The 27,632-nt window shown below is 45.2% G+C and overlaps 1 protein-coding gene across 2 annotated transcripts in view; it reads left to right on the forward strand.

The window, feature by feature from the left end:
• Window positions 1-27,632, forward strand: part of RPS6KC1 (ribosomal protein S6 kinase C1) — a 155,604-nt gene that overhangs the window by 74,423 nt on the left and 53,549 nt on the right. For both annotated transcript variants that reach the window (XM_040430417.1, XM_040430416.1), the window contains exon 9: window positions 2,281-2,373. In XM_040430417.1, coding sequence (XP_040286351.1) covers window positions 2,281-2,373 — 93 coding nt within the window. The remainder of the gene's footprint in view (window positions 1-2,280; window positions 2,374-27,632) is intronic.

Raw genomic sequence — 27,632 nt, forward strand, 5'->3', positions numbered from 1 at the left:
GGGATATTAAGGGAGTTGCCCCACCCATTACATATGACATTTATTGTATAGATCATAAAAAATGGCATTTACAGTCTCTTAAAGAAACTATCAATATGGCGCCACCTGGCGTTCAAAATGTATGGCAACAAGCACATCCACTTAAAGGGCATCTGTCAGCAGATTTGTACCTATGACACTGGCTGACCTGTTACATGTGCACTTGGCAGCTGAAGACATCTGTGTTGGTCCCATGTTCATATGTGCCCGCATTGCTGAGAAAAATGTGGTTTTAATATATGCAAATGAGTCTCTAGGAGCAACGGGGGCGTTACCATTACACCTACAGACTCTGTTTTCTCTGCAATTGCCGGGCCCTCTCTACTTTGACAGGACAGGCAGTGAAAACATCATCACACCTTCCTGGTCCTGTCCATCAAAGTGCAGAGTGTGCAGCAGTTGCAGAGAGAGCAGAGCCTCTAGGTGTAACGGTAACGCCCCCGTTGCTCTTAGAGACTCATTTGCATATATAATCTTTCTCAGCAATGCAGGCACATATGAACATTGGGACCAACACAGATGCCTTCAGCTGCCAAGCTCACATGTGATAGGTCCTCCAGCAAAGTGTATGAGATTAGATAGATCTCATGTACACTTTGCGGATGTTTTCCATGCAGAAATTAACCTGCGGTGCAGATTTAGAAATCAGCAGCATATCATTACGTTTGTGGTTTTAGCTAGGGATTCCACACTTTTCGAATGAAGGGTGAGATCTGCAGCAAAGCCACATCAAATCTGCGCCAAAAAAACACTGTTAGAAATTGTGATTTTTGGTGCGGTTTGGGTGCACAAACACACAGAAAGCTGCAAGGAAATTTGTATTGAAATATTGAACTGCACTCGTGTGCAGGTACCCTTAGAGCGTTGGTCACGCTGCGACTCCGCAGCGCAGCACCCGGCCTGAACTCCCAGCGCTGCCGGGGGTCACATAGCATTATATTGATTTATGATGCTATGTAACCCTTACAGTTCTGCAATGTATTGGATAACACTGGCAGCATTATGTCAGTGTTATCCAATATATTCCAGAACTGTAAGGGTTACATAGCATCATAAATCAATATAATGCTATGTGACCCCCGGCAGCGCTGGGAGTTCAGGCCGGGTGCTGCGCTGCGGAGTCGCAGCGTGACCAACGCTCGTCTGCAAGGGCCCTTAATGTTAGCTGCCAGAGGGTGAAGGGAACTGTTATTTTATTTATATATAAAGCCAGCCCCCAGCAACACAGATAAGCAGCAGCAGGGGGCCACATGGAAGAAAAAAAAAACAAAAAAACATTTTCTATATTATATCCAGTGAAGGGTTTTGACATTTACTTATATAGTATGGCACCACCTGGTGTTCCAACAATATGGTCTGAGTACTGGTGGACACGCTCTCCCCATAGCTGGGTCTCTGCACGGGGATCCTCTGTTCCCAATAGAAATATCTCTGTGCCCTGCTTGTCGGGAGAGGAGCGGAGCCTCTGCAGTAGCATGGCAGTATAGCTGAGAAGACTTCTGCAGGCGAAGTAAGAAAGGACTGTATTGTCAGCTGCCAGAGGGGGAAGAAGACTGATTCTTTCCAGTTGCACAGAGCAGCAGCAAGGGAGGACACATAGAAGCAAATAAATGATTATTTTTATACTAGAAACACTGCACAGTGTACTTTAATACAGCTAGTAACATCATTTTTAGGGTGTTTGATAGGAAAGTAATTCGTAGGAGAGCCACTTTGATGACTGTGATCAATGTGTGATCCACTGATCTGTAGAGTGCCGCACCCTCTTCACTGCAGCTCCCAGCACAGCGCCATCCATGGGTTCGAGTTTGGTACTGCAGCTCCACCGTCTTCTAGTTTGGTCTTGTTGGTCCCTACTTTTACTGAAGTGTCTTGCTGTGTCTGATGGGTAGAGTAGTGCCAGATCCTGCCCAGATCAGAATGCTCCTCTTATAGGGAACTTAGATCGATCTGCTACTTTTCTGAATCTGCTTTCCTGAGCCGAACATCCTTCCCTTTGATTTCCCTTTAAATAACGTCTTTCTCGGTTACACTGTTTTCTTCCTGCATTTCCTTCTCCATCCTCTTAATTTATTTACTTGCAACTTAATAATTAGAACCGCACATAAAACGTCATCTTTCATCTCGGGCTCTGTGATTTATGATAAATTTAGTTTCCTTCGGCCTGGCATTTGCTCCAGCAGGCGGCCTTCCTTCAAGTACCACACTGATTGATGTCTTATCTTTGATATGTTCCATTAGCCTCCAGGAGCAGAGAGTTCAAGGCCCTCTTCGAACCTGAGGAGTCCTGCGGAGGAACTGAAGGCCTTCAGAGTCCTTGGGGTGATTGACAAGGTAATTCTTCAGCATCTCTTCAAGAGTTCACTCATAAATCGACCGCATGCTGACATGGCCTCTTTGAAGCCGAGGATCTTAAGGATATGAAACAAAAGGGGAAAATGACTCGAATGCATCTGCACTTTTAAAATAACAAAAGCAACGGAAGGCAAAAAAAAAGTATATATGTATAAAAAGACTAGCCTTATGTAAGCAGTTCATCTAAGCGCCTGCAGAATCTGTTTGAGCTAGAGGGCAGAGAACGTCTTTTCTTGGTCAACAGTGTGGCGCGATTCGTAAAGAGGGGTCATGATACGTAAAGGGAGACTCGATTCCCTTCTAATTGGAGGTCAGGCCATGGGTCGGAAAGAACTGGTAATGTTTGACATGCTGCTGAACACCATCATCTTTCCTTGATGGACAGGTTTGCTGTCCCTAATCGTGTAGCGCTACGTTCCTGCAGCCAGTGCGTTATACACGCCCCTGGGTACCAGCGTGCCAAGTGAGGATGTTGGGTGGCATTGACAGTATTCAGGATGAGGTGTGAGGGCCGCACTTGTTTGCTCTCCCCTGCAGATGCTATGACCTGCCACCAGGTGCTCACCATGTCTGGAGACCTTTAGGCTGGTCCTACATGGCAGTTTTAGCGGCGTTACTTGTTGCGTGTCCAAAGATCGCAGTGTAGCAGTTCGGCGATTTGAACTGACCAGGATCGGAAATTTGCTTTTAAATTGCCGTCATTGGATTTTTTGCAATTCTCGGGTTGCAACAGCATGCGAGTAGCTTACCTCCGAGCTTTTGAAAATGATAAAGAGGGACAATAGCAGCAGCAAATTTTTATAATACTAAGGCCTCGTTCACACTTCAGTGTTTGGTCAGTGATTTACATCAGTGATTTGGGAGCCAAAACCATGTGTGGGTCAAAACCACCGAACAGGTGCAGATCTTTCCATGATACCTTATGTCTGTGTAGGCTTCACTTCTGGTTTTGGCTCACAAGTCACTGACCAAACACTGAAGTGTGAACGAGGCCTAAGCCACAGCTGTAATGCCCCCAATGTATATATATATATACCTAATCCCGCCCAGTCCCCTTAGTGTATCAACAAAACTGGTGAAGCAGGGAGCGGATGGGCTTAAGATACAGAGACAGTTGAGAGTGGGACATACCTCGCCCCTCCCGGGACTGCGACAGCCACCCAAATCCAGAACTGTCCCGCCGGGGCGGTTGGGAGATATGGGGCAGCACTACAGTCACATTCAGTTCAGTGACTGCCCTGCTACCCAATGATCTTTGGACGCCTGAAAGGTGTCACGGCCAAGATCACCATATAGTCCAAGCCTTTGCATCGGATTTAGTAGGCCGTTGTTATCTGATATATCTGTGGCATTCCTCCCGATCACAGTATATTATTGTAATTTTTTTTTCTCCAAATATATTATGACGTAAATCATAAAGCAAGTCGTAGAGCCATCATTCCGTCAACAGCTCCACCATTAACATGCCCGTTCAGCTTTGCCAGATGTGTATGGCTTTATAAGAGCTATGGAGATAAGCGGCTGGCAGACAGATGTGGCGTAGCTTATCTTCAGGGTGAAACAGTCTGGTTTATTTATTTATGTATTTATTTTTGGTCCAATTCTTGTCAACCTAAAAAACTAAACTTTAGTTTTAGTGAATGTGGGCCATGGATTCTTTACTGATCCCAAAGAACAACCTTGACCAACATGAAATCTTTCTAAATGCAGGACTTTAGTATATACGGCTTAGGCTCTGTTCACATTGCTGTAAATCTTACAAGTTTTATGGTCTGCTAGAGGAGCAAAATCACAGAGCCAAATTTTATCATAGGACAGACACCAGCGGAGCCAGGTGGACTCTGATGCGGTTTTTGTCATTTTGATGGGAAGAGAAGTGCTGCATGTTGTGCTGGTCTTCCCATTTAATATGATGGGATCCCCTGATGGAGGCTCAGAGTGGAAATATGGACAGAGCCTTACTGGACTGCCACGTGTCTGTGATATAAACCTGCCAATGATATGGTTGCGATAAGTGTCTATGATGTCTGCATCCCCTGTGCCAATACACTTCGATACTGTTCTCTCCACCTCTTTTTCTCCTGAGGAAACTGATAAGAGACTGATTAGATTAAGAAAAAAACTGTAAAAATTTTGAGCAGCATCTATAGCAGTGATGCCCTACCATCAGTCTGATCAGGATATGCAACTGTAACTCTGTACAAAAATTCACTCATCTGAATTCCACAAGCGGCCGCCCAGAAAAAAAACTTTTTTTTTTTTTAGAAACTAAAACACAATGGAGGCCCCAAGAGGAGCCTCCAGCACAGGTCTTGAGAATTTCCATGATGATTTACATTTTTTTCCCCCCTAAAACATTCATTAGTACAAGCCTTGATAAGAAACTTTGTAATATATTTTCTTACAGAAAAATGCCTCTTTTTCCACTTCTCTCCTTCTACTCTTTATTACTCTCAGTTTACCTCACTTTGGGATCATGTTACAGCTGCTACCCATAGAAATCTGTGGAAAGGGAGAGCAGGACACATAGAGGAATACTGGCACAATCACACAGAGATGCGACTTCTAATAAGTGTTCTGCTCTCACACCCCAGAGCTAGATTCACAGCTACACTGCTCACTGGTGTATGTGACAGATAAAAATAAGTGCCCAGGATTTCCTCTGTGTGTGCTGTGAGTGGCAGGCAAAATTCACAATTAGAGGTGGAGCCTGCAGTGGGGGATAACTGGTAATCAACCCAGAATGCAACCCAAATGGTGTACTCTTCATGTACACACCCCGTTGATGGCTTATTCTGAAAAGTCGACTGAAATGTCAAGTGTGCTTTATGTTTCTACAGCTATCAGAGCTCCACTTTATTGATACATCCCCTCCATAAATATAGAGTTTAATGTTCTGCATGTCTGCAATACCGGTTACAAGGCTTTTTCAGCATAAGTTAACAGTATGCGGTAAGCTACTGAGCTCCCCCTGGTGGTGGCTGCAGGCAACCAGAATTTTATCATTTGACTCAGGAATTTTCGAATTTCTATAAATCGCTGATTCCACAATATAGGGTCTAGAGGTAGCTATCACAGATTAAAACGAATAACCTTTATTCAAATACTAGCAGAAGGACCCAGCTTCACAGGGGTATATTTCATCTGTATCATTTAATGTTTGTGTGTGTCGTTAAAAGATATCGTCCAATAAATGATGATGGAGGCAGCATGTCCGGTACAAAAATCCCTTTATTGGGAACCGCTCAGGTGAACAAAAACGTGTTACAGGGTTGTTACGTTTCGGCTAACACATAGCCTTTATCAAACCCCAAGTGTGCTCTAAAAGATCCTGTTTAAAAACCATAAGCCACACCCACACTCGATGCTGTGGCCAATTACCTATTCCGTTAATAGCTCACTATGTCTCAGGTGTGTGTATACGTGCGCATTTACAATGTCATAATATTCGCCCATACAGGGCATAAGATCCAGCCACCCACATACCTTCATGATGCACGTTTCCAGCACGTCCTCCGGCAGTTAGTGCGCATGTCTGGGAAGGCGGGGGCCATGTAGTCAAATGGTCGCAAGCAAACACGCCCAAGCGATCATAGTGACGTCGGAACTCCTCCCAATCCTCACCCAGTCAGCGCATCGTTGCTAGGGACGCGCAGAGAGCCACCCGCCCACGTCTGTCACCTATGCAGGAATCCCATACAAATGCGCCAGGGATCCTAACGGAGGGGGACCAGTACTTCAATCAGGTGCATCATGAAGCAGTGTTGACTAGAATAAAAAAGTGAACACTAGTGCATGTAAAACAAGTGAAAAAACAGTTATAAATTAAAAACACTATACAGATAACAGATTCCTATAAAGGTCACTAGGGTCACCTACAAGTTCCCCACATAGAAATTCAGATTCATCCCAAAGGGCTGAAGTGCTCTCAATTCGAAGATCCACTTCAGTTCCTTTTCACGTAGGATCCGATACTTATCACCCCCACGTCTCATTTTACCAACTGAGTCTATGATTCGGAACCGAAGCTGATTGACCGAGTGTCCACGCTCCAAGAAGTGTTTTGCCACAGGCTTGTCTACTTGGGCCCTTCTGATATTACTTTTGTGGGAATTGATCCGTTCCCGAGCTTCCATTGTGGTCTCACCTATGTAGATGAGACCACATGGGCACGTGATCATATACACTACATCACGTGATCTGCATGTAAAAAATCTTTGATCCTGTAAGTTTTGCCACTGTAGGGATGGGCAAAGGTTTCTCCCTTCACCATGTTGCCGCAGTTGCAACAACCAAGGCAAGGATAACATCCTAACTTCCTTGGTGCCAGATACCTTTGCCCATCCCCCCCGGGCGTCCCCAACCTCTGTCTTTACCAGCTTGTCACGTAGGTTGGCGCCTCTCTTGTACGCCATCATGGGGAGACTCTCAAATTCAACGATCGCGGGTAACCCTTTCTGTAGAATGTGCCACTCCTTTCGTATGATGCGTGCTATATCCCCACTCTGGGCTCCATATGTGGAGACAAAAGGGATCCGTTTCTGGTCCCTGCCTCTCTTCTTTCCTTGGAACGTGGACTCACGGTCAACAGCTCCCACCCTTTGTGTTATCCTCTCCACTAGTTTATGCGGATAACCCCTGTCCAAGAATTTCTTTCCCATTTCATCCACTCTTGTCTTAAACAGCTCCCCTCCAGACACCACCCATCTCACCCTCCACAGTTGGCTCCAGGGCAATGATTTCACCATCCGTCGTGGATGGTTACTGTCAAACTTCAGTAAATTGTTTCTGTCAGTAGGTTTATGAAAAATGTCTGTCTCAATTGCCCCATCCTTAAGATGTACCATAACATCCAGGAATTGCAATTCGACTGGAAAGACTGTCATGGTGAATTCTAGACCTGGTACCAAACTGTTGAGGTGCTGAAAGAATAGTTGCAATTCATCGCGGGATCCACCCCAAATCACAACAAGATGTCATCGATGTAGCGCCACCAACACCGGGCCCCCCCCCCCCAAAAAAGGTTGACCTATAGATGAGTCTGTCCTCCACCTCCGCCATGAACATGTTGGCATACGTGGGTGCCACGTTAGAGTCCATGGCCACACCACGTAATTGTTGGTAAAAGGTGTCCCCAAAGCAGAAATGATTCCGTCTCAGGACCACCTCTAGGAGCTGGAGGACAAACCCACTGCCACCAGGGGAGAGCCCGGTGCCGGCCAGGGCCACATCGACGACATCTAGTCCGAATGCATGCTCAATAGAGGTATACAGTGAGACCATGTCGAAACTGATGAGAAGAGGATGGGAGGGTAAGCTCAACCCCCTTAACTTCAATAAGAAGTGGCTGGTATCCCTAATGTAGGAAGGGGCGCTGATGGCATGGACACGCAAGATTCTATCAAGAAATATAGCTATGTTGCTAAAGATCGATCCACTGCCCGACACAATCGGACGGCCAGGTGGATCGACCAGGCTCTTATGAATTTGTTATCTCTATGTTAAAAGATATCGACAGTATCTCCCATAACAGTGAACTCCACAGTCCCCCACCCCTTAACACTGTCCCCCCCCCCCCCCCCCACAGTGCCCTGCCACTTTAAAATAGTACCTCCACAGCAGCCCATCCCCTTAACTTTGACCTTCACAGCAGCCCGCCCTTTAACAGTGAGTTTCACAGCACCACACTCCCTTGACAGTAAACTCCTCAGGGGCCCGCCCCCTTAACAGTGACCTCCACAGTGCTGCCCCTTTAACAGTGACCTCCACAGTATCAGCCCCTTTAATGCTAGGGCTACACGACGACATGTGTCGTGCGAAATTTTGTCTCAACAATTTTTATAATGATGTCTGTGGTGTCACACTGCGACATGTGACACGCTGCGACTACGACATGACAGTTGCAAAAGATCCATCCAAGAGGAATTTTTCTGCAACTGTCGCGTCGCAGCGTGTCACATGTCGCAGTGCAACACCATAGACTATCATTATAAAAATTGTCGCGCGACACATGTAGCAGTGTAGTTGTGCCCTATGTGTCGTGCGACTTATTGTCGTCGTGTAGCCCTAGCCTAAATCTGACCTACAGCAGTGAGGAAAAATGGAAAATGTTTGGGTTGTTATGGAAACCTGGAGTAAAACTGTGTGTATGTGGAGACTAAGGGCCTGAGAGCTTCTATTGGCTGATAAGGGACATGTGACCGTGTGTATGGCAGTTGGGATATGAAGAGAGAGACTTGCAGGCTTGTATTGGCTAATGCAGGTCATTTTTGGGGAATATCTCAGGAACGGTACGTCCTAGAGAGCTGAGACCCCCACAAGATTTCTTTTCAGGTAGCAAGGGATGTGTATACCAAGTTTAGTTGAAATCGATGGTTGCGTTTTTAATCCAAAATTATATCGTTATAAAGTCACAATGGGTCCGGTATCACAGTTTAAACAGGAACTATATTGACCGGAAACTAGGATGGGGCCTGGGTGTGTTCCACATCCAGCTGGTCTTCACTCGCAGTTCTACCAGGTTTGATGTCTCCATGTAGATGCCGGTATAAGATGAAATGGATCAGCGTTCAGTAAGATTCAGTAATCCACTTTCTTTGGCGATTTGAATGGTCCCTCCTGGTTCCACCTGAGAAGTGGGGTCCAAATTATTAGGTTTTTATTGGAGTCAGGCAAACTTTCCCTGAGTCCTCCTTTGGCTACCCCTACCTAAAAGCGGAACACCCGCCCCCTAAAAGAGTATCCCCACTTCTCAGTGGCTAAACCCTTGAAGTCATTTCTATAGCCCAAACCTCCAACAATACTGGGTCCCAACGCGTTCTTCAGGGAACCTTTGATATTTTTATTGTTTAATATCTCTCTGGTGGCCTCCTCAGATACTGGAGATGTGGAACACACTCATGCCCCATCCTAGTCTCTGGAGTCAATATAGTTCCTGACTGTTTAAACTGTGATACCGGACCCGTTGTGATTTTATAACTATACCATTGTGGATTAAGTGTAGGATTTAAAAAAAATATCATTAAAGGTTAAGTTGTAATAAGGGTTATTAAATTGAATTTGGACCTCTGTGTCAGAAATCAGAGCTCCAACCGCTCATCCAATATTAGGTTTATTGGCCCTCTAAGTACCTTTTCAAGAGGTGGGCGGTTACTTGAAGTATCCCTTTTAGTTAGTGGCATGGTTAACCATTGTGTCCTACGTCTTTGAGAATTCTTACTTGACATTGTGAGAGTTACAGAGTGGAGACGTTGTCCTTGTTGCCATCAGTAGTTCCCCAGTGACCTTGTCTGTTCTTTGCTAAGGTGACAAATGGCTCGCCTTGCTCCCTGGATCCATGGGCTCGCCTGTTGCCTGCCTCCGGGTCTGCGCCTCCCCTTCTGCTGACTTGTGCCGGATTCCTTCCATCTCATGTCTCAGGGCTTTGATGCATATGTTCTGAAGGTGGCCACACTGACTTTGGTTGGGAGCAGATGGTAAACCTTCAGGCTGCCACCGGCTATACTGGTGTTAAGCTGGAAAGTTAACGTTTGATGATGGTTCAGCAGTGCATATGAAAGGATTTGACAAGAGAAATATCTTTAATTAAAAAAAATTAGCATAGTAAACATTTTTACATTTGTATGCATAGAAAATATCTAGAAATTAACTTTATTAGAAAAAAAAAAAAAGCCAGAGGGCATTCCCTTTTTGTATTGCCAGGTATATATGAATTCTACGGGACCGGGGGATATTTCTAGTTTGTAACTGTATAAGGCCTCTTGCACACGGAACGTGCATTGGGGACCGCAATTTGCGGTCCCCAAAGCACAGGCAACGTCCGTGCGGCGGCCGGGACGGATCGGGACCCATTCAACTTGAATGGTTCCGTGATCCGTCCGCACCGCAAAAAAATAGAACAAGCTCAATTTTTTTTTGCGGTGCGGAGGCACGGACAGAAACACCACGGAAGCACTCCGTAGTTCTTCCGTTCCGCATCTCCGTGATTGCGGACTCATTCAAGTGAATGGGTCCTCATCCGTGATGCGGAGTGCCCACGGGCCGGTGCCCGTATATATTGCAGACCCGCCGTATGTGGGCCGCAATACGGGCACACAACATTCGTGTGCAAGAGGCCTAATAGTGTGAGATATGTCTGATGGATGACTAAACGAGGTGTGTGAGGGGGACCTGAGACTGAGCGATAAATATAATGTAGATTTTATATCTTATAGCTAAATAATATCCATCTGATATCTGTTGAGAGATCTGAGAAATATATAGTTATGAGAATGATTAATATAGATAGATCCAGTTATGAGATAGACAGATATGAGTTTGATGGATATAAGGCTACTTTCACACTAGCAGTTTTTGCAAAAAGTTCAGCAAAAATGTTTCCATTACTGATAATACGACCATCTGCATCCGTTATGAATGAAACCGGTTGTATTATCTTTAACATTGCCAAGACGGATCTGTCATGAACTCCATTGAAAGTCAATAGAGGACGGATCCGTTTTCTATTGTGTCAGAGAAAATGGATCCGTCCCTATTGACTTGCATTGTGGGCCATGCCGGATCAGTCTCGCTCCGCATCCCAGGACGGAAAGCAAACCGCAGCATGAGAATGGAACGGAATACATTTTGGAGCAGTCCGTTCTAGGGTTGTTGCGGGTATCGAAATTTCGATACCCAATCGATACTTTTGTCCCGGTATCGATACGATACCGGGATTTCCGTTTTTTCGATACTGGGCTGCGCTTCTGCGCAGTCTAGTATCTCTGAACATGAGCGCGCTGCTATCGGCGCGCTCATGTTCTCTCTCAGCAGCACGGGGAGAAGGAAGCTGTTCTCCCTCCCCCTGTGCTGCTGCCGCTGCCACCAATGAGAAGAGAGGGGCGGAGGAGGGGCGGCAATGAGAAGAGAGGGGCGGAGGAGGGGCGGCAATGAGAAGAGAGGGGGTGGAGGAGGGGCGGCAATGAGAAGAGAGGGGCGGAGGAGGGGCGGGCGCACTGCGCCACCAATGATAGGATTACTATCGGAGCGATGGGAGGAGACATCAGCTTCACTAGTGGGCGTTCCTTTTCCCTGCGCTGCGATTGGACAGCGCTACAGCCAGGGAGAAGGAACGCCCACTAGTGAAGCTGATGTCTCCTCCCATCGCTCCGATAGTAATCAGCAGCATGTGGAGCAGGAGAGGAGACAGTAATGGGGCACTGCGGGCGAACGGAGCGGCGCCCAGGACTAAATGGTGAGTGCTGAGACATCGCTGGGCGCCGCTCTGTGTGGCCTGATAGTGAAAGTCTGGACTCATATACAGTAGTCAGTCTTTAACACATACAGGAGGCGGGTGCCGGCAGCAGAATCGCATTGCCGGCACCCTGCCCCTGACAGGGAGCTGCGATCAGCGGCAGTTAACTGCCGCTGATCTGCTAGTACCCGCCTCCTGTATAAAGGGGTAAAATCATTGGTGGTGCAGTGTGCCCCCCCCCTCAATCCCCCCATCCCATTAAAATCATTGGTGGCACAGTGCGCCGGCCCCTCTCAACCCTCCAGTATTAAAATCATTGGTGGCAGTGGCCACAGGGACCTCTCCACTCCCCCTCATTGGTGGTGCAGTGGCAGCTTCTGATCGGAGCCCCAGCTGTGTAAGCCTGGGGCTCCGATCGGTTACCATGGCAGCCAGGACGCTACAGAAGCCCTGGTTGCCATGGTAACATCCCTGATGCTGTGTGCACAAAGCACAGAGCAGCAGGGACAGTGTGGAGTCCTATTCACCCTGATAGAGATCTATCAGGGTGAATAGGAAAAGGGATGAAAGATCCCAGGTTCTAGCCCCTAAGGGGGGAAATAGTTATTAAATAAAAAGTGAAAAAAAACAAAACACTAAAATATGAAGTATAAATCACCCCCCTTTTCCCAATTTCACATATAAAATATATAAATAAACATATTACATCGCCACGTCAGAAAAGTCCAAACTATTAAAATATAAAAAAAAAATCTAGGTGGTGAATGCCGGAACAGAAAAAATAAAATAAAAACTGTGCGATTCGCCATTTTTAAAAATGAGGAATGCACGTGGCTTTTTTTGTTTATTTTTTTTCGCGTGGTATCGAATGGTATCGAGTATCGCAATACTTTTTCATGGTATCAAAACCGAATCAAAAATTTGGTATCGCAACAACTCTAGTCCGTTCTGTTCAGTTACGTTTTGTCCCCATTGACAATAAATGTGGACAAAACGGAAGCGTTTATTTCCGGTATTGAGCCCCTATGATGGATCTCAATACCAGAAAATATTAACGCTAGTGTGAAAGTATCCTAAGATAGGTAATAGGTTGAATAGAGAGAGAGATAGAGACAGAGAGATATGGATAGTGATACTGTAGACAGATAGAGAGAGAGAGAGAAGGATTTGAGAGATGGATATGAGAGAGATACTATAGTTAAATAGATATGGGAGAGATAGACCAAGCATTTAAAAATTATGAATTAATGGGGGCAGAATACTTGCCCATATTTATACACACACAGGTGTTAATTGCCAGAAGAAACAGTGACTTGTTCTGAAGGAGCCTTTTAAGTGGAAGAAGCAGCAATACAGTGTGGATGTGGAAAGGGTAGGGTAATCGTGGCATGTGGCCACAATAATAGCAGCATCAATAGCATCACGGCATGCAACAGACAGGTCAGTAGATGTATATGAGGCTGTTTAGGGGTAGTAGTAGTAGTGATGGATGGTAGTGGTAGTGGCAGTATTAGGATTAGCAGCAGGGAGTATCAGCAATGACTGCAGCAGCCATACGGTACAGAACATGATGGTAGGGCAGGCCGACAGCGGCAGTGGCATAATGGCGGAAGCAGCAGCCATACTGTAGGGAACATCATGGTAGGTGGGCTGACATCGGTAGTGGCATGATGGTGGAAGCAGCAGCCATACAGTACGAAACATGATGGTAGGCAGGCCGACAGAGGCAGTGTCAAGGTGGTGGCAGAGGCAGCAGCAGACATATGGTATAGAACATGATGGTAGGCAGGCAGACAGTTGCAGTGGCATGATGGCGCACAGTCAGCAACAGTAAATCTATTGATTGGTCTCAGCTGGAAGACTGTGAATATCCCCACAGATCCACGACTCATTCATTTTGACAACAATTATGTTTAGTACACTGACGCAGGACAGTTTTGTCCATTTGGATGTCACTGCGCCCCCTTCCATGCTGAAAACCATCTCTGGCATGACACTGGAGGCTGGACAGGACAGAGAGAGCATACTGGGCTAGTTTGGCCACAATCTGCCTACCCAGAAGTCCATGGGGTCAGGGAACACGGTATGTTACGGAGAAGGGCGAGAGTCCAGGTAGGGCTGAACCTGGATGTTGAGGTGCTACGTCTTCATTTGTTGACTTGACTAAGCCTGGCGTGGCACATAAAAAAACTGCTCCATCATGTGGATACTACAGAACTGGAGACTGTGGGAGGAGGATGACTGGGCAGGGGGTGGAGGGGGTCCCCAGACTTGCGGGCATCTGCTTGCTGAAAGCTGCAGCAAGCTTTGTACACAATGTATACTGTTAATAAAGCAACGGCCTCCCTTTCAGTAAAAACTTTTCTCATTAAAAAAAATATTTCTCATGAAAAAATAATTATTTGGTTTGCAAAATTTAGTCTGCATTTTGCTGTTCCGCTGTTATCCCTCTTAGAAACCCCATTCTCCTTGTCAAATGAGTATGCTTCTGGATAGACCTATAAGCAGTATTAGTGGGACAGTGTCAGACTGTGGAGGGACACACCTCTAACTGGTAACACCCAGTTGTCAATTTATTCATACACTTCTAGGAGCAATAACTGAGGAACAACACAATGCAGAGCTATAAGGAAACTTGCTCCAGAATTATTACATGGGGAATAAGGAAGCATTACTCACCGATCACCTGCCGCTGTCCTTCCAATGTAACCCGGACCCCCCTGCTCTCTGTTTCCTGGACATGGCTCGACATGCAGGCAATGTCTGCTCAGCCAATCACTGCCTGAGGTGGGGGCCCCTGCAACCAGTGAATGGCTGAGCAGGCATCTCCTGCATGTCGAGCTGGGACCCGGGAGATGAGACGAGCGGTAAGCTTTGGAATGGCAATCTCAGAGGAATTATGGGTAATGTTTTTTTTTTTTTTTTTTTTTTTTTTTTTTTAATCCATTCTGAGCCATATATAAAAATGTAATCCTGCTGGACAACCCCTTTAAAAAGGATTGTCACTGCTCCTGCCATTATTGTTTTAGTAAATACTTCTATGTAGAACTTCCTGTTGCTGTATCCAACCAAACCCAAGATGCACTTCTCCTTCCTCTGCCACACCTCCAGCCCCGCCCCTAACACCCAGCTTATTGCTCCTCCCACTGCCTAGTTACATAGACACTCCCCTATCACTGCACCTAACAACACCTAGCTAGTTTATAGCTCCTTCCACCCAGTTAGTTACATAGTCAATGCCCCACCCATGGACATAACATCACAGGAAATAAGAAAGAGCTGCATGGACACGGTCATGTGACCACAGCCCAGACCGGGAGAGAGGAGCAATAAATGTAAATAAATTACAACATTACAGCGAACTTTATAAATGATTCCTTTAAAGGATGTTGATAAAAACCCCTTTAAATACTATATTAATCTGCAGTTAATAAATATCCTATATAAATGAATATCTGTACGCCTATATAATTAGTGTGTGTGTATATACATACTTTATATATATATATATATATATATTATATTATATGTAAATATATATATGTGAGTAAAATATGTAAAAAATATATATATTTTTTACATATAATATATTTATTTTACATTATATATATATATGTGTGTGTGTGTGTGTGTGTGTGTGTGTGTGTGTGTGTGTGTGTGTGTGTGTATATATATATATATATATATATATATATGTGTATATATTTTTTTTTTATATATATATATATATAATATGTGTGTGTGTGTGTATATATGTATATGTATATATATATTTACATATGTGTAACTGTTGTTGACCCCTATATTTTGATGATGATGCCTTAGTCCTGGTTCTGTGTCTATAAGAGAGTCCCCGGAACAATAGGTAGACTGAAATAAAACAACACCATCTTTAATAATATCCATTGAGCGTGAAAAGCCTCTTCTGCCTGTTTTCCCGTCTCATTGTGACGGCGGAGCTCCCATTCAGCCCATTGTGTGGAGGGTACTATACGGGAGATGAGACAATCTCATAAGAAGCAGGTTAGAGAAGCAGCCATTCTGTGATATACTATAGCCTCCCGTCGCAGCGCCGTCTCCCATTGTACTGTATGTAAATGTGCGTCTCTCTCTACGGCGAGGGGAAAAAAAATTGAAACAAAAAAAAAAAAAACCCTCATCAGGGAGAAGAGGAATCTATTAATTGTATTCACGGAGGAAGGTGTTCTAGCAAAATTAATTATTTCCTAATCGTTATTTGTTATCCCCGAGTATGTTTTATCACAAAACACAAGACCGCTTTAATAAGAGCCTTTCACAGGGAGGACAATGGGGCCAAATTAGAGCAAAATGAGATTTTTGTCTTTCTAGATTGTTGAACAAACCAATGAGCTGTCGTCATTTGCTTCTTTCTCTGAATGTTGCTGCGCTCTTTGCTGGCAGGGAACAGATCCTATCCGAGAGGTTATCGGCGCTCTCCCTCTGTCCTTTATGTCGACAGCTTCATTAGAAATTGGACTCGTGTCAGGACAGCATAAAAAAAAAAAAAAAGGAAAGCGCTACTTGGCTGGGTACGATGGGTAGTGAATGGAGCCATCATATTAATACACAGCCGCAGAATTGTTCATTAAGAAACGACTTGCACTAAGAGTGATGCATGTTAAATGCGAACTTCTCCAGATGGTCGGAACGAGAGTTTCCCTTTTTATAAAGCTGGATTGCTGTTCACTTTCCGAGGACTTTGTACAGGGTGGTGTGGATTAAAAGTGTTCGGGAGACGAAGTTACATGAGTACAGAGCAACTACTTCTAACCCTTGCGAAAATGCGCTCTGCAAAAATCAGGGATTTAAAGTCCTCATTTTATGTCGCATTACTTTTTTTTTTAAGAACTTTTGGCATTCTTTTCCATATTCCTGATTGTAAAACGCTGCAGGATTTGTTAGCGCTATATAAATATTGTTATGATATCGCTGTCTATGTAAAAACTACATTTTAAAAGCCTGCAGTTTTCACACTAAGCCTAATAGTAGGCTGACACTTCCTATTCTATAGAGATTACCTCTCAGCAGTCATTTCATTATCATTGCAGGTAGGATTGCAAAATGACAAGTAACACCTACGGATGTAGTCAGCACCAACATCAGTGGGTTAATACGTTATCCTGACAGTATTGCAACTTTAAAGAGTCATTGTACTTTCATACAATTTCCTTTTAATATAAAATGTTGTAACTAGCAGATTTTTAAATCACTGCATTGAAAAAAAATACAGCTTTTTTTTTTTCAGGTGCATGCAGGCATAAAGTTATTACTACCTAATGTGCAGTCAACTGCCTGTTGTCAGGCAAGATCTGTCCCTAGTAACAGAGATACAGAAATTGGGGACGAGTCAGAGCTAGCTGAGATCATGATGAAAAGTACTGCTTCTGCGCAGCTTTTGAAAATTATAGGAGCCTCCTGTGTGTCTGTAAGTGTGATTTCTCCCTCCTTAGCTGCTCTATGAGCTTTGGAGCTAAAAACAAATGTAGTAAGACGTAAGGGAAAAGATATCACAGCATTACAGCACTGGCAGATTTCACAGGAGGGAGAATGCCCCTGCTTGTGAGAGAAATGAATCTAGCTGTGCAGCTGGAACGAGGAATATTATGGCTGAAAAAGACATTAGGGAAGCCCAAAAGACCTGCCCCTTCACAGTTATGATTGTACAAAGAAGCACAGCCATTATGCAACCTTTTTTTAAACTCTGGTACACTTTAAAGGGAACCTGTCACCGGGATTTTGTGTATAGAGCTGAGGACATGGGTTGCTAGATGGCCGCTAGCAGATCCACAATACCCAGTCCCCATAGCTCTGTGTGCTTTTATTGTGTAAAAAAACTGATTTGATACTTCTGCAAATTAACCTGAGATGAGTCCTGTAGGTGAGATGAGTCAGGGACAGGACTCATCTAAGGTTCATTTGCATATGTATTAAATCGTTTTTTTTGCACAATAAAAGCACACAGAGCTATGGGGACTGGGTATTGTGGATGTGCTAGCGGCCATCTAGCAACCCATGTCCTCAGCTCTATACACAAAATCCCGGTGACAGGTTCCCTTTAAGCTTTAGAAACTTTGCACATTGTTAAACTAAGCCAGCGTGATCCGCTTGTGTGATACCGCTCCAGAAGTTACCTTTAACGCCTGCTAGATCTGTATATATAAATAATGCAGATCCTCAACCCACAATAGGTGATGTCACAGCTTATATACTCCTCCTCCCTGCACAATGACCCCTGCAGTGGTCACAGAGCATGCCCACAACATTCTACCATAGAAGTCAGTCATCTCCTGTCCTTGGTGTCTGTGTTCCATGTGGTTGCTGTAAAGCATATCTCTAAATAGCTGCTCCCATAATCATATCATCATCTTCATTATTTTGCTCCGTTCACAGTTCCGCTAATTCGTATCCCTCAGGTTTCGCTTGCTTTTTGACATGATGACAATACTGGTGCAGTATTGTATCCAGAAAAAAAAAAACTTGCTGTGGGTCTCAGCTGAGTGTGCATGTGTTCTCAACATGGAGATGGCCATTCACCATCTACCGTGAGAACAAAGGATCGAGCATGCTGAAATTTCACATGCCCAACTTTTCTTTTACCCGAAATCAACTTCCAGGGAGGACACTGCCGTACATTGATGGTTAGCTGCGCCTTGCTGAAATGGGCATGTTCTGCTGACTTTTGTCTGTGTACGCCACCTTAAAGCTGGCCATATGTTTGAGATAAGTCTGCTGAACCCAAATGTATTGAGGGAGCCCTGCCTACACTGCCCACAAGTGCAGAACCCTAACTTCAATATGTTGTGGAAGGAGGGACCGAGCATATTGGTTTTCATGCCCGACCCCAGTGGTGTACCTACCATAGTGGCAGACAACGCCACTGCTATGATGCCTGAGAAGAGGGGCCCCAGCACTGAACAACGTCTTCTACTCCTGACAAATTCACAACATTTCCCTGCAGCCACCACAAGGGGGAGCTCAGTGCATAGAGATTTTTACAGGGTCCATTAAATGACAACTGATGACAAATGACAACTGTATAATTTGTACACCTTGAGCTCCACCTAGAGGTGGCCGCAGCCTTATTTATCAGGTACTATATGAAGGTAATTTTAGCATTTAGAGCCGCATAAAAGGGGAGATTTATAAGTGTATTGATGCCAAAATTTCTTCCTAGTGGGAGGTATACAATGCTTTGCCATGTTTCCCTATGAGATCTTTGTACACCCCTGCCCCCGATCATTTGTTTGCATGGGAGATAAGCTGCCACGGACGCATCTCGAGTTTCAGACACTGATTAAAGTTTTTTTTATTTTTTATATGGATGATATATCCCTAGGATAGGTCCGATCCGGTAGACTGATCCAGCAAAAACAGTCCACGGTATCATACGGTTTGACGCATCCAGCGTGAATTTCAGGCGACGGAACGACAGATCCGTTGCATGAAAAAATGTCCGGTCAAGTAGCCTAAATCTCCGAAAAGCCCTTTAATTAAGGTGAACCTAACCACAATCCATTTCATTGCGCAACACCATTTCATGTCCTGTAGCCTTGGGCCCCATACTATCCAAAAAGAAAAGCACAATGCGTTCTAATGCTTCTGATCTATTACATTAATGATTCCCTAGGCTCACAATTTGGTGGTGGTACTGTAAGGGTGCCACTTGTGAGGTCCAAGCTGAATGGTACTGCTTGGCATTGCGCCACTTCTACATCTTAGGGCTTTGTTAACAAGTTGTCTGATCGGTGGGGCCCAACCGCTGGGTCCTTCCATTAAACACCAGAATGGCGTCTTGTGCCCCCCCCTATTTCAATGGAGCTAGGGTTATGCAAGCACTTTGCTGCACCATTCAGCTTTTAAAGGGGCTGTCTAGTATTTGATGTTTTTTAAAAATACCAACCCTTCCTTTCCAGACTTGTGAAGGGAAGCATACTTACCTGCAGTGTCCCATACTTACCTGCAGTGTCCCAGACATCTTTCATTCATTCAATACAATATAGAATACAATGTATGGCACTGTCAGCAGAGAGAGCCACGGTGCTCAAACAGCTGATCGGTAGGGGGTCCCAGCTGTTGGACCCCCACTGATCAGATACTGATGTCCTCTCCAGAGAATAGGTCATCGATGGTAGTAAAATCTCAGAAAACCCCTTTTTAAAGGACATCTTTCAGCAGATTTGCATCTATAGGTCTCTAGGTGTAATGGTGACGCCCCCGTTGCTCCTAGAGGCTCATTTGCATCTATTAAGACATCATCTTTCTCAGCAATGCGGGCACATATGAACATAGGACCAACACAGATGCCTTCAGCTGCCGAGCGCACATGTAACAGGTCAGCCGGTGTCCTAGGTACAAATCTGCTGACAGATGCCTTTTAAAAAGGGTGGGAATAACATTGGAGAGCAGGTTAAAATAATGCATTTGTTTTTTGTGCGACAACCCCTTAAACCAGGTATGGCCAACCTGCGGCTCTCCAGCTGTTGCAAAACTACAACTCCCAGCATGCCCAGGCCGCCTAAAGCTATCAGCCTACAGAAGGGCATGGTGGGAGTTGTAGTTTTACAACAGCTGGAGGCCAGCCCTGCCTTAAACAATATCGGTCATCAGTCGATTACAGTATGTCAGTGCCCAAAACCTGCAAGAAACGGCAGTTGTGAACTTAATAGAGAATAAGCCGCTATATAGAAGGTCAGAACCTTTTCTGAAATGTGTTGTAGAATACGCCACGCGATTTCGGACGCTCGGTGCAGGATACCCCTTTCAGTGCTTTGCTCCAGCGCAGCAACAGTTAACCGCCCGGCTTTACCCGGCATGTGTCAAAGAGCTGCAAGTTGAAGGTGCTTCTCTTAAAGACTATTGTTAACTAAACATTATTGCCAAACAGATGGGAAGCACTCACCAGCCTGATGTTTTCAGGCCTAATTATATTATCACCAGCCCTGTACGGCTCAGTTGAAGAGGTGTATCCAGGGGCCAATTTATAATCATTTAGGCAACACCTGTTTGGGAAAAACTGACAGTCAAAGGGCACATTTAAAAAAAATCACATATGTTCTCGTATTTATTACTTGAATGTGGACGGTATCCAGCTGCAAGGAAACCGGGAGCGTGAAATGCGTTGTGTAGGAAGCGCTCGTCTGAATATGGAGTAAATGTCAAGTAAAGTTATGTTTAAAGGGGCTGCAGACGGAGAAGTTATGATGTGCCGTGCGCCTCCCTGAAGACGGCAGGTGAGAAATGATTAAAGGGGAATCACCCGCTGACATGTCATTTATGGATGCCATAACGTAAACCGGGGGACAGTAGGCGCGTCCCGCATCTTCCACTGTGGAGCGCAGAACTGAGATCATGGCATTCTGTTACACTCAGGGGTCACCTTTAGCGCCTTCTTTGCCAGAATGTCTACCGCAAAACACATTTAAAACCTGAAGTATAAAAAAAATCGTATTATCCGTCATGGTCCCCCCCCAAATCCGTATATTTTTTTGAATGTTGACCCCTGGCACGTTGTCATCTTGAAATCTCTATAAATGCAATTTTTTATCAAATCATGACACTTTGTAATAAACAGAAATGCTTAAAAAGTCATGTTTATAGCTAAAAGTCTGACCCTCAAGCATATCTCACTCACTGCCTTCCCAAAAATAAATGTACAGAAGGGCAGAGTTTATGCATGTCTTTTGTGCCTGGGTCTACATACACATATGGCCTCATGCACACGACCGTTGTTGTGTTCCGTTCCGCAAAATGGGGTTCCGCTGTTCCGTGATCGGTTTCCGTTTATTGTTTCCGTGTGTCTTCCTGTATTTTTGGAGGATCACCAGACATGAAGGAAAGTAAAAAAAAAGTCTAAGTCAAGTTTGCCATGCAAATGATAGGAAAAAAACGATGGGAACAGGCTGTGATTGGTAAGAGGGGGTGATCACATGAATAAAAGTTCCTGTATCATCCCCTTTGGGGTCAGAGGAGGCTATACAGGGCAGTAGAGATGACAGGAACTGGCTGTGATTGGTAGAAGGGGTGATAGCATGGAAACAGGTCCTGTATCTTTTCCCCTGGGGTTACCGCAGGTTGTAAAGGTGTTAGACGGTATTAACAGGCTGTGGTCTTTTTTTTATTTAATTTTTTACTGATGTCATGTGCAACTCCGCACCTCTCCCTTGCATACAGAAGCAAGGGGTAAGCTTTTCATGCTGCTCTTCTATTTCTGATGAGTGCAGAACCTTTAAATATTCCACAGGAAATAATGAGCCTGGTATCCTGTTGAATATGGGGTTTCTTTCCTTCCAAGTTCTTTCCTTTTATAGTCCAGCAGTGGAAGTTTTTGAAAAGCTTGTGCGTGTTCTTGGAATTAAAAGGGTTAAACACGTCATCTAACTTTCTATGGTTCATTTCGTAATATAAGTATCAGAGCTCCACATACCCTGTATAGCCATTGGGTAAGATAATAAATTTCTGTCTGTCTACAGCTGCCACTAGAGGGAGCATAAGAGCTGTATTGTGCTACATGAGATCAACACACCTATGCAGTTAGCTCCTGTGACGAATACCGTACCCCGACTAACGCCGGACGTCAACTACGTCGAGCTCACGAGATACGGTGTGGTCACTAGTTACCAAGGCGTGACGTTACAGCTTCCTGGAGGAGCGGGAACGGTCGGCTTGATACAGTTTTCACAGATTTTTCCTGTCCACACGGGCACAGAAAGGCAACAAGCTGAGAGAGCCTTTTCACTGCCCCAGTGAAACTACATGTTCTCAGCCAGGAAAGACTCCCACCAGTTCCTTGTTTGATATAAGCCCGGTCCGCTAACGGGATTATATAGGGTAAGAAACCAACCCGTGGTAGCGTATTACTAGGCCAAAACACGGACGTGGGGATTCGTGATCGAGATACCAGACAGCACAAGATTAAATTATATATTTAATCGCCTTAAGGGCTCACTAGACAATACACTATGCACACAAAGATATATACAGTGGTCTGAGGTTACAAATACAGGTGGTATGGTACAAACAGGATTAAACAGAGCAAAAGTCAGTTTACCAGATGGATGAGTCGTTTTGGGTTCTCATGAGTACTAGTCACATGGAGGGCAGTGATGTCAGCAGGTTGCAGGTCCCTCTAAACCATGGGTGTCAAACATGCGGCCCGGCAAAGATGCAGCATCGCAGACTGCTATGTATGAGCCGGGAGAGAGGAGGGGCTGGTGTCCGTAACTAGGGGCGGGGCCCGGTGCAGTCACTGTACTCTTACACCGGCCCCGCCGCTCACCAAAGTATTTATAAACGTGAATCCTTATCCTGTTATTAAGTTGAACTAAAGCTGCCCTCTCCCCTGTTCCCCTGTATCAGTACAGCACTTACGAACACGCTTCCATAGCAGGCAGAGCGGACGGCACCAGTAACGTCACTCACTGACGTCGAGCGCCTGCTCCGCCTGCTTCATTCATAAAGTGGGCGGAGCAGGCGCTTGACGTCAGTGAGTGACGTTACTGCTGCCGTCCGCTCTGCCTGCTATGGAAGCGTGTTCGTAAGTGCTGTACTGATACAGGGGAACAGGGGAGAGGGCAGCGTTAGTTCAACTTAATAACAGGATAAGGATTCACGTTTATAAATACTTCGGTGAGCAGAGGGCATCCACAGATCCCCCCACCTCATAACAATGCCATCCACAGATATCCCACCCCATAGCAGTACCATCCACAGATATCCCACCCCATAACAGTTCCATCCACAGATCCCCCACCTCATAACAATGCCATCCACAGATCCCCCCACCCCATAACAATGCCATCCACAGATCCCCCCACCCCATAACAATGCCATCCACAGATATCCCACCCCATAGCAGTGCCATCCACAGGTCCCCCATAACAGTGCCATCCACAGATTCCCCACATGACAGTGCGTCATCCACAGATCCCCCATAATAGTGTCATGCACAGACCACCATTAATTCAAAGCCCACCAAAAGCACAACTTTTGGTTAAAAATATTTTTTTCTTATTTTCCTCCTCAAAAATCTAGGTGCGTCTTATAGTGAAGTTTAATATTTGTATATATATATATATATATATATATATATAGGTCTCACTTGTGTTATTGGGCAACGGGATGTTGGGGGTCAGCAGTCATGAAACAACAATGTTGTTCTATGAAAATGTACGATTTTTTTTTTTTTGATGCGGCCCACATAAACTTAAATTTTGTTTTTTTGGCCCATGTTAGCCTTTGAGTTTGACATGCTTGCTCTAAACATATGGCACTATGTGACCCTCCTTCAGAGAAAAGACACGCCCGCTTGCTGGCACAAGCCTTTTAACCTGTAGCCAGCCCCTCCCCTCCCGGCCTCTGGGAGGGGTCCACCCCCCCTCTGCTGGGCTGGCAGCACATGAGCCACAAAACCAATTAGGGCTCATGGCTCCAGACCCGAATGTCGCAGGGAGGTGGTTTTGGGACCAATGGATCCGCCTGGGTTCTGGCTACCAGTAGAGTCCAAGCTTGGTACCGTTCTTTGGTTTCTGTGGGGAGATATGTATATCTCCCCTCCCTGGCATCCCACCCACCACCAAGCTATGACCACGGGCCTGTTCATCGTGGCCACAGGGACACAAATATGTATCTAGTTTATGTCTGTGATGGACGGGCGATTCATAATTCCTTATGAACCGCCTGTTCCATGCTGTCTGATAAATTTGATTTAAAGCGAACCTTTCACCTGGATTTCACTTAATAAACTATCAAAAGTACCTTTATAGATCATCCTCATTGTGTTAGCACACGGTCTTGTCCCGCTTTTCTGTCATGTACAGTACAGACCAAAAGTTTGGACACACCTTCTCATTCAAAGAGTTTTCTTTATTTTCATGACTATGAAGGCATCAAAACTATGAATTAACACATGTGGATTTATATACATAACAAACAAGTGTGAAACAACTGAAAATATGTCGTATTCTAGGTTCTTCAAAGTAGCCACCTTTTGCTTTGATTACTGCTTTGCACACTCTTGGCATTCTCTTGATGAGCTTCAAGAGGTAGTCCCCTGAAATGGTCTTCCAACAGTCTTGAAGGAGTTCCCAGAGATGCTTAGCACTTGTTGGCCCTTTTGCCTTCACTCTGCGGTCCAGCTCACCCCAAACCATCTCGATTGGGTTCAGGTCCGGTGACTGTGGAGGCCAGGTCATCTGGCGCAGCACCCCATCCCTCTCCTTCATGGTCAAATAGCCCTTACTTTCAAAGTTTTCCAAATTTTTCGGCTGACTGACTGACCGTCATTTCTTAAAGTAATGATGGCCACTTGTTTTTCTTTACTTAGATGCTTTTTTCTTGCCATAATACAAATTCTAGCAGTCTGCTCAGTAGGACTATCAGCTGTGTATCCACCTGACTTCTCCTCAACGCAACTTATGGCCCCAACCCCATTTATAAGGCAAGAAATCCCACTTATTAAACCTGACAGGGCACACCTGTGAAGTAAAAACCATTTCAGGGGACTACCTCTTGAAGCTCATCAAGAGAATGCCAAGAGTGTGCAAAGCAGTAATCAAAGCAAAAGGTGGCTACTTTGAAGAACCTAGAATATGACATATTTTCAGTTGTTTTTTTACACTTGTTTGTTATGTATATAATTCCACATGTGTTAATTCATAGTTTTGATGTCTTCAGTGTGAATCTACAATTTTCATAGTCATGAAAATAAAGAAAACTCTTTGAATGAGAAGGTGTGTCCAAACTTTTGGTCTGTACTGTATATGCATGGAAAAATCGCTTTATAAAGTACTATTCTCCAGCTCCACCAGTCACGGTAGAAGTCAAGGGGGTAGCCCTTCCCTCACTCCAGGCTGTAACTCCCCTGCCCTAACCCCGCCTCTATGCAGTCTAATTGACACCCGGCTCAGTCGCCGGGACCGCGCTTGTACAGGCGGCGCATGCGCCGTCGGACTCGAGCGCGATCCTGTAACTGAATTGCGCGTGAGGAAGAGAAGACAGGCAGGCATCGGGGACGGCGCATACGCGATTCAGTTACAGGATCGAGCTTGAGTCCGACGGCGCATGCGCCGCCTGTACAAGCGCGGTCCCGGCGACTGAGCCGGGTGTCAATTAGACTGCATAGAGGCGGGGTTAGGGCAGGGGAGTTACAGCCTGGAGTGAGGGAAGGGCTACCCCCTTGACTTCTACCGTGACTTGTGGAGCTGGAGAAGAGTACTTTTATAAGGCGATTTTTCCATGCATACACATGACAGAAAAGCGGGACAAGACCGTGTGCTAACACAATGAGGATGATCTATAAGGTACTTTTGATAGTTTATTAAGTGAAATCCAGGTGAAAGGTTCGCTTTAAATGGGGAATGGCCTAGACCCCCTGCAGAGAGGTTTTTCCTGTTCCATTAGCTGGGTTCCTGGCTAGCTGAATGGAGGTGAGAAATTGTAAACAAAGGTGGACTGCTAGAGGCTCTCTGCCATCTGGCTTGGTTTGAAGCAGGGCCCCCCTGTGGAGCTCACTACCTCTGCTACCTTTCAGCAGATGGTTGGTGTGGGAACATGGCTGACAGTAAATATTAATCCATATTCCTCACAGCTCCCCCTGATAACAGCTTCTGGTAGTCACATTTTGTCATTTAAAGAGGACACTAGTCCGGTTGTCTCACAGATCGTATTTAATCCATATCTATTTCATTTATATTCTACTAATACTGGGGCACCTTTTTTTGCGCATTCCTTAATCTTTCTAGGATATGCAATAAATGACCCGTTGGTGCAGGTCCCACCTCCAGCATATGCCATAAATGACCGGTAGGTTCAGGTCCCACCTCTAACATATGCCATAAATGACCCGTAGGTACAGATCCCACCTCTAGCATGTGCCATAAATGACCCGTAGGTGCATGTCCCACCTCCAGCAAATGCCTTAAATGACTCTTAGATGCAGGTACCACCTCCAGCATATTCCATAAATGACCCGTAGGTGCATGTCCCACCTCCAGCAAATGCCTTAAATGACTCTTAGATGCAGGTACCACCTCCAGCATATTCCATAAACGACCCGTAGGTTCAGGTTCCACCTCCAGCATATTCCATAAACGACCCATAGGTTCAGGTGCCACCTCTAGCATATGCCATAAATGACCATTAGGTGCAGGTCCCACCTCTAGAATATGCCTTAAATGACCATTAGGTGCAGGTCCCAACCCTAGCATTTGCCATAAATGACCAGTAGGTGCAGGTCTCATTTCTAGCATATGCCTTAAATGACTAGGAGGTGCAGGTCCTATCTCAAGAATGGGACCCCGTCATAAATGGAGAGCACACAATGCATGTACTGTGTCCTCTCCATTCAGTGCTATGGAACTTCTGAAAATAGCTGAGCCTGTGCACTCGCCTATTTTCTCTGGTCCCTCAAGCTTGCTTTCCATTCACTTCAGGGCAGGTTGAGATAGGTGCCGGTCCTATCTCTGGGAAATGTTCAGCTCCGACCCCCTATGACTAACGCCGGGTACTTTAGTGCTGGTTAAATGGCCCCCTAAATTCCAGAGGATGAGGCTACCAATGGAAGTGCCCATTGTGTCCTCATGTGATCGATCCTCCGCTTTGCAGCATGCGTATCACTGTCTATGATTTATACGCATCCACAAGAGAATGCCGCGCCGTCATGTGCCACGCCGCAAGTCATCTCGAAAGTATTTGCCCCCTTCTTTGTGTAATTGTCACCACTCAAAGGTTTCTGATCTACAGTTTGGCTAAATATAGAGCCAGAATGAAGACCGAATGGATTCTGAATGATATAATATATATCGCCCACGTGAAAAAAGTAACTGCCCCCTTAATAAACGGTTGCATCACCTTTAGCAGGAATAATTGCAAGCGTCCTGCTCCTATCATTTCTTAACGTCTTTTACCCCGCTCTTCCCTGTAGTGATATGTTTTCCTCCATGAAGCGCTCATTTCAGGTCCTGTCACTGCATTTGTGTTGGGTTCACGT

Source organism: Bufo bufo, chromosome 4, assembly GCF_905171765.1.
Source record: "Bufo bufo chromosome 4, aBufBuf1.1, whole genome shotgun sequence".
Lineage (NCBI taxonomy): Eukaryota > Metazoa > Chordata > Amphibia > Anura > Bufonidae > Bufo > Bufo bufo.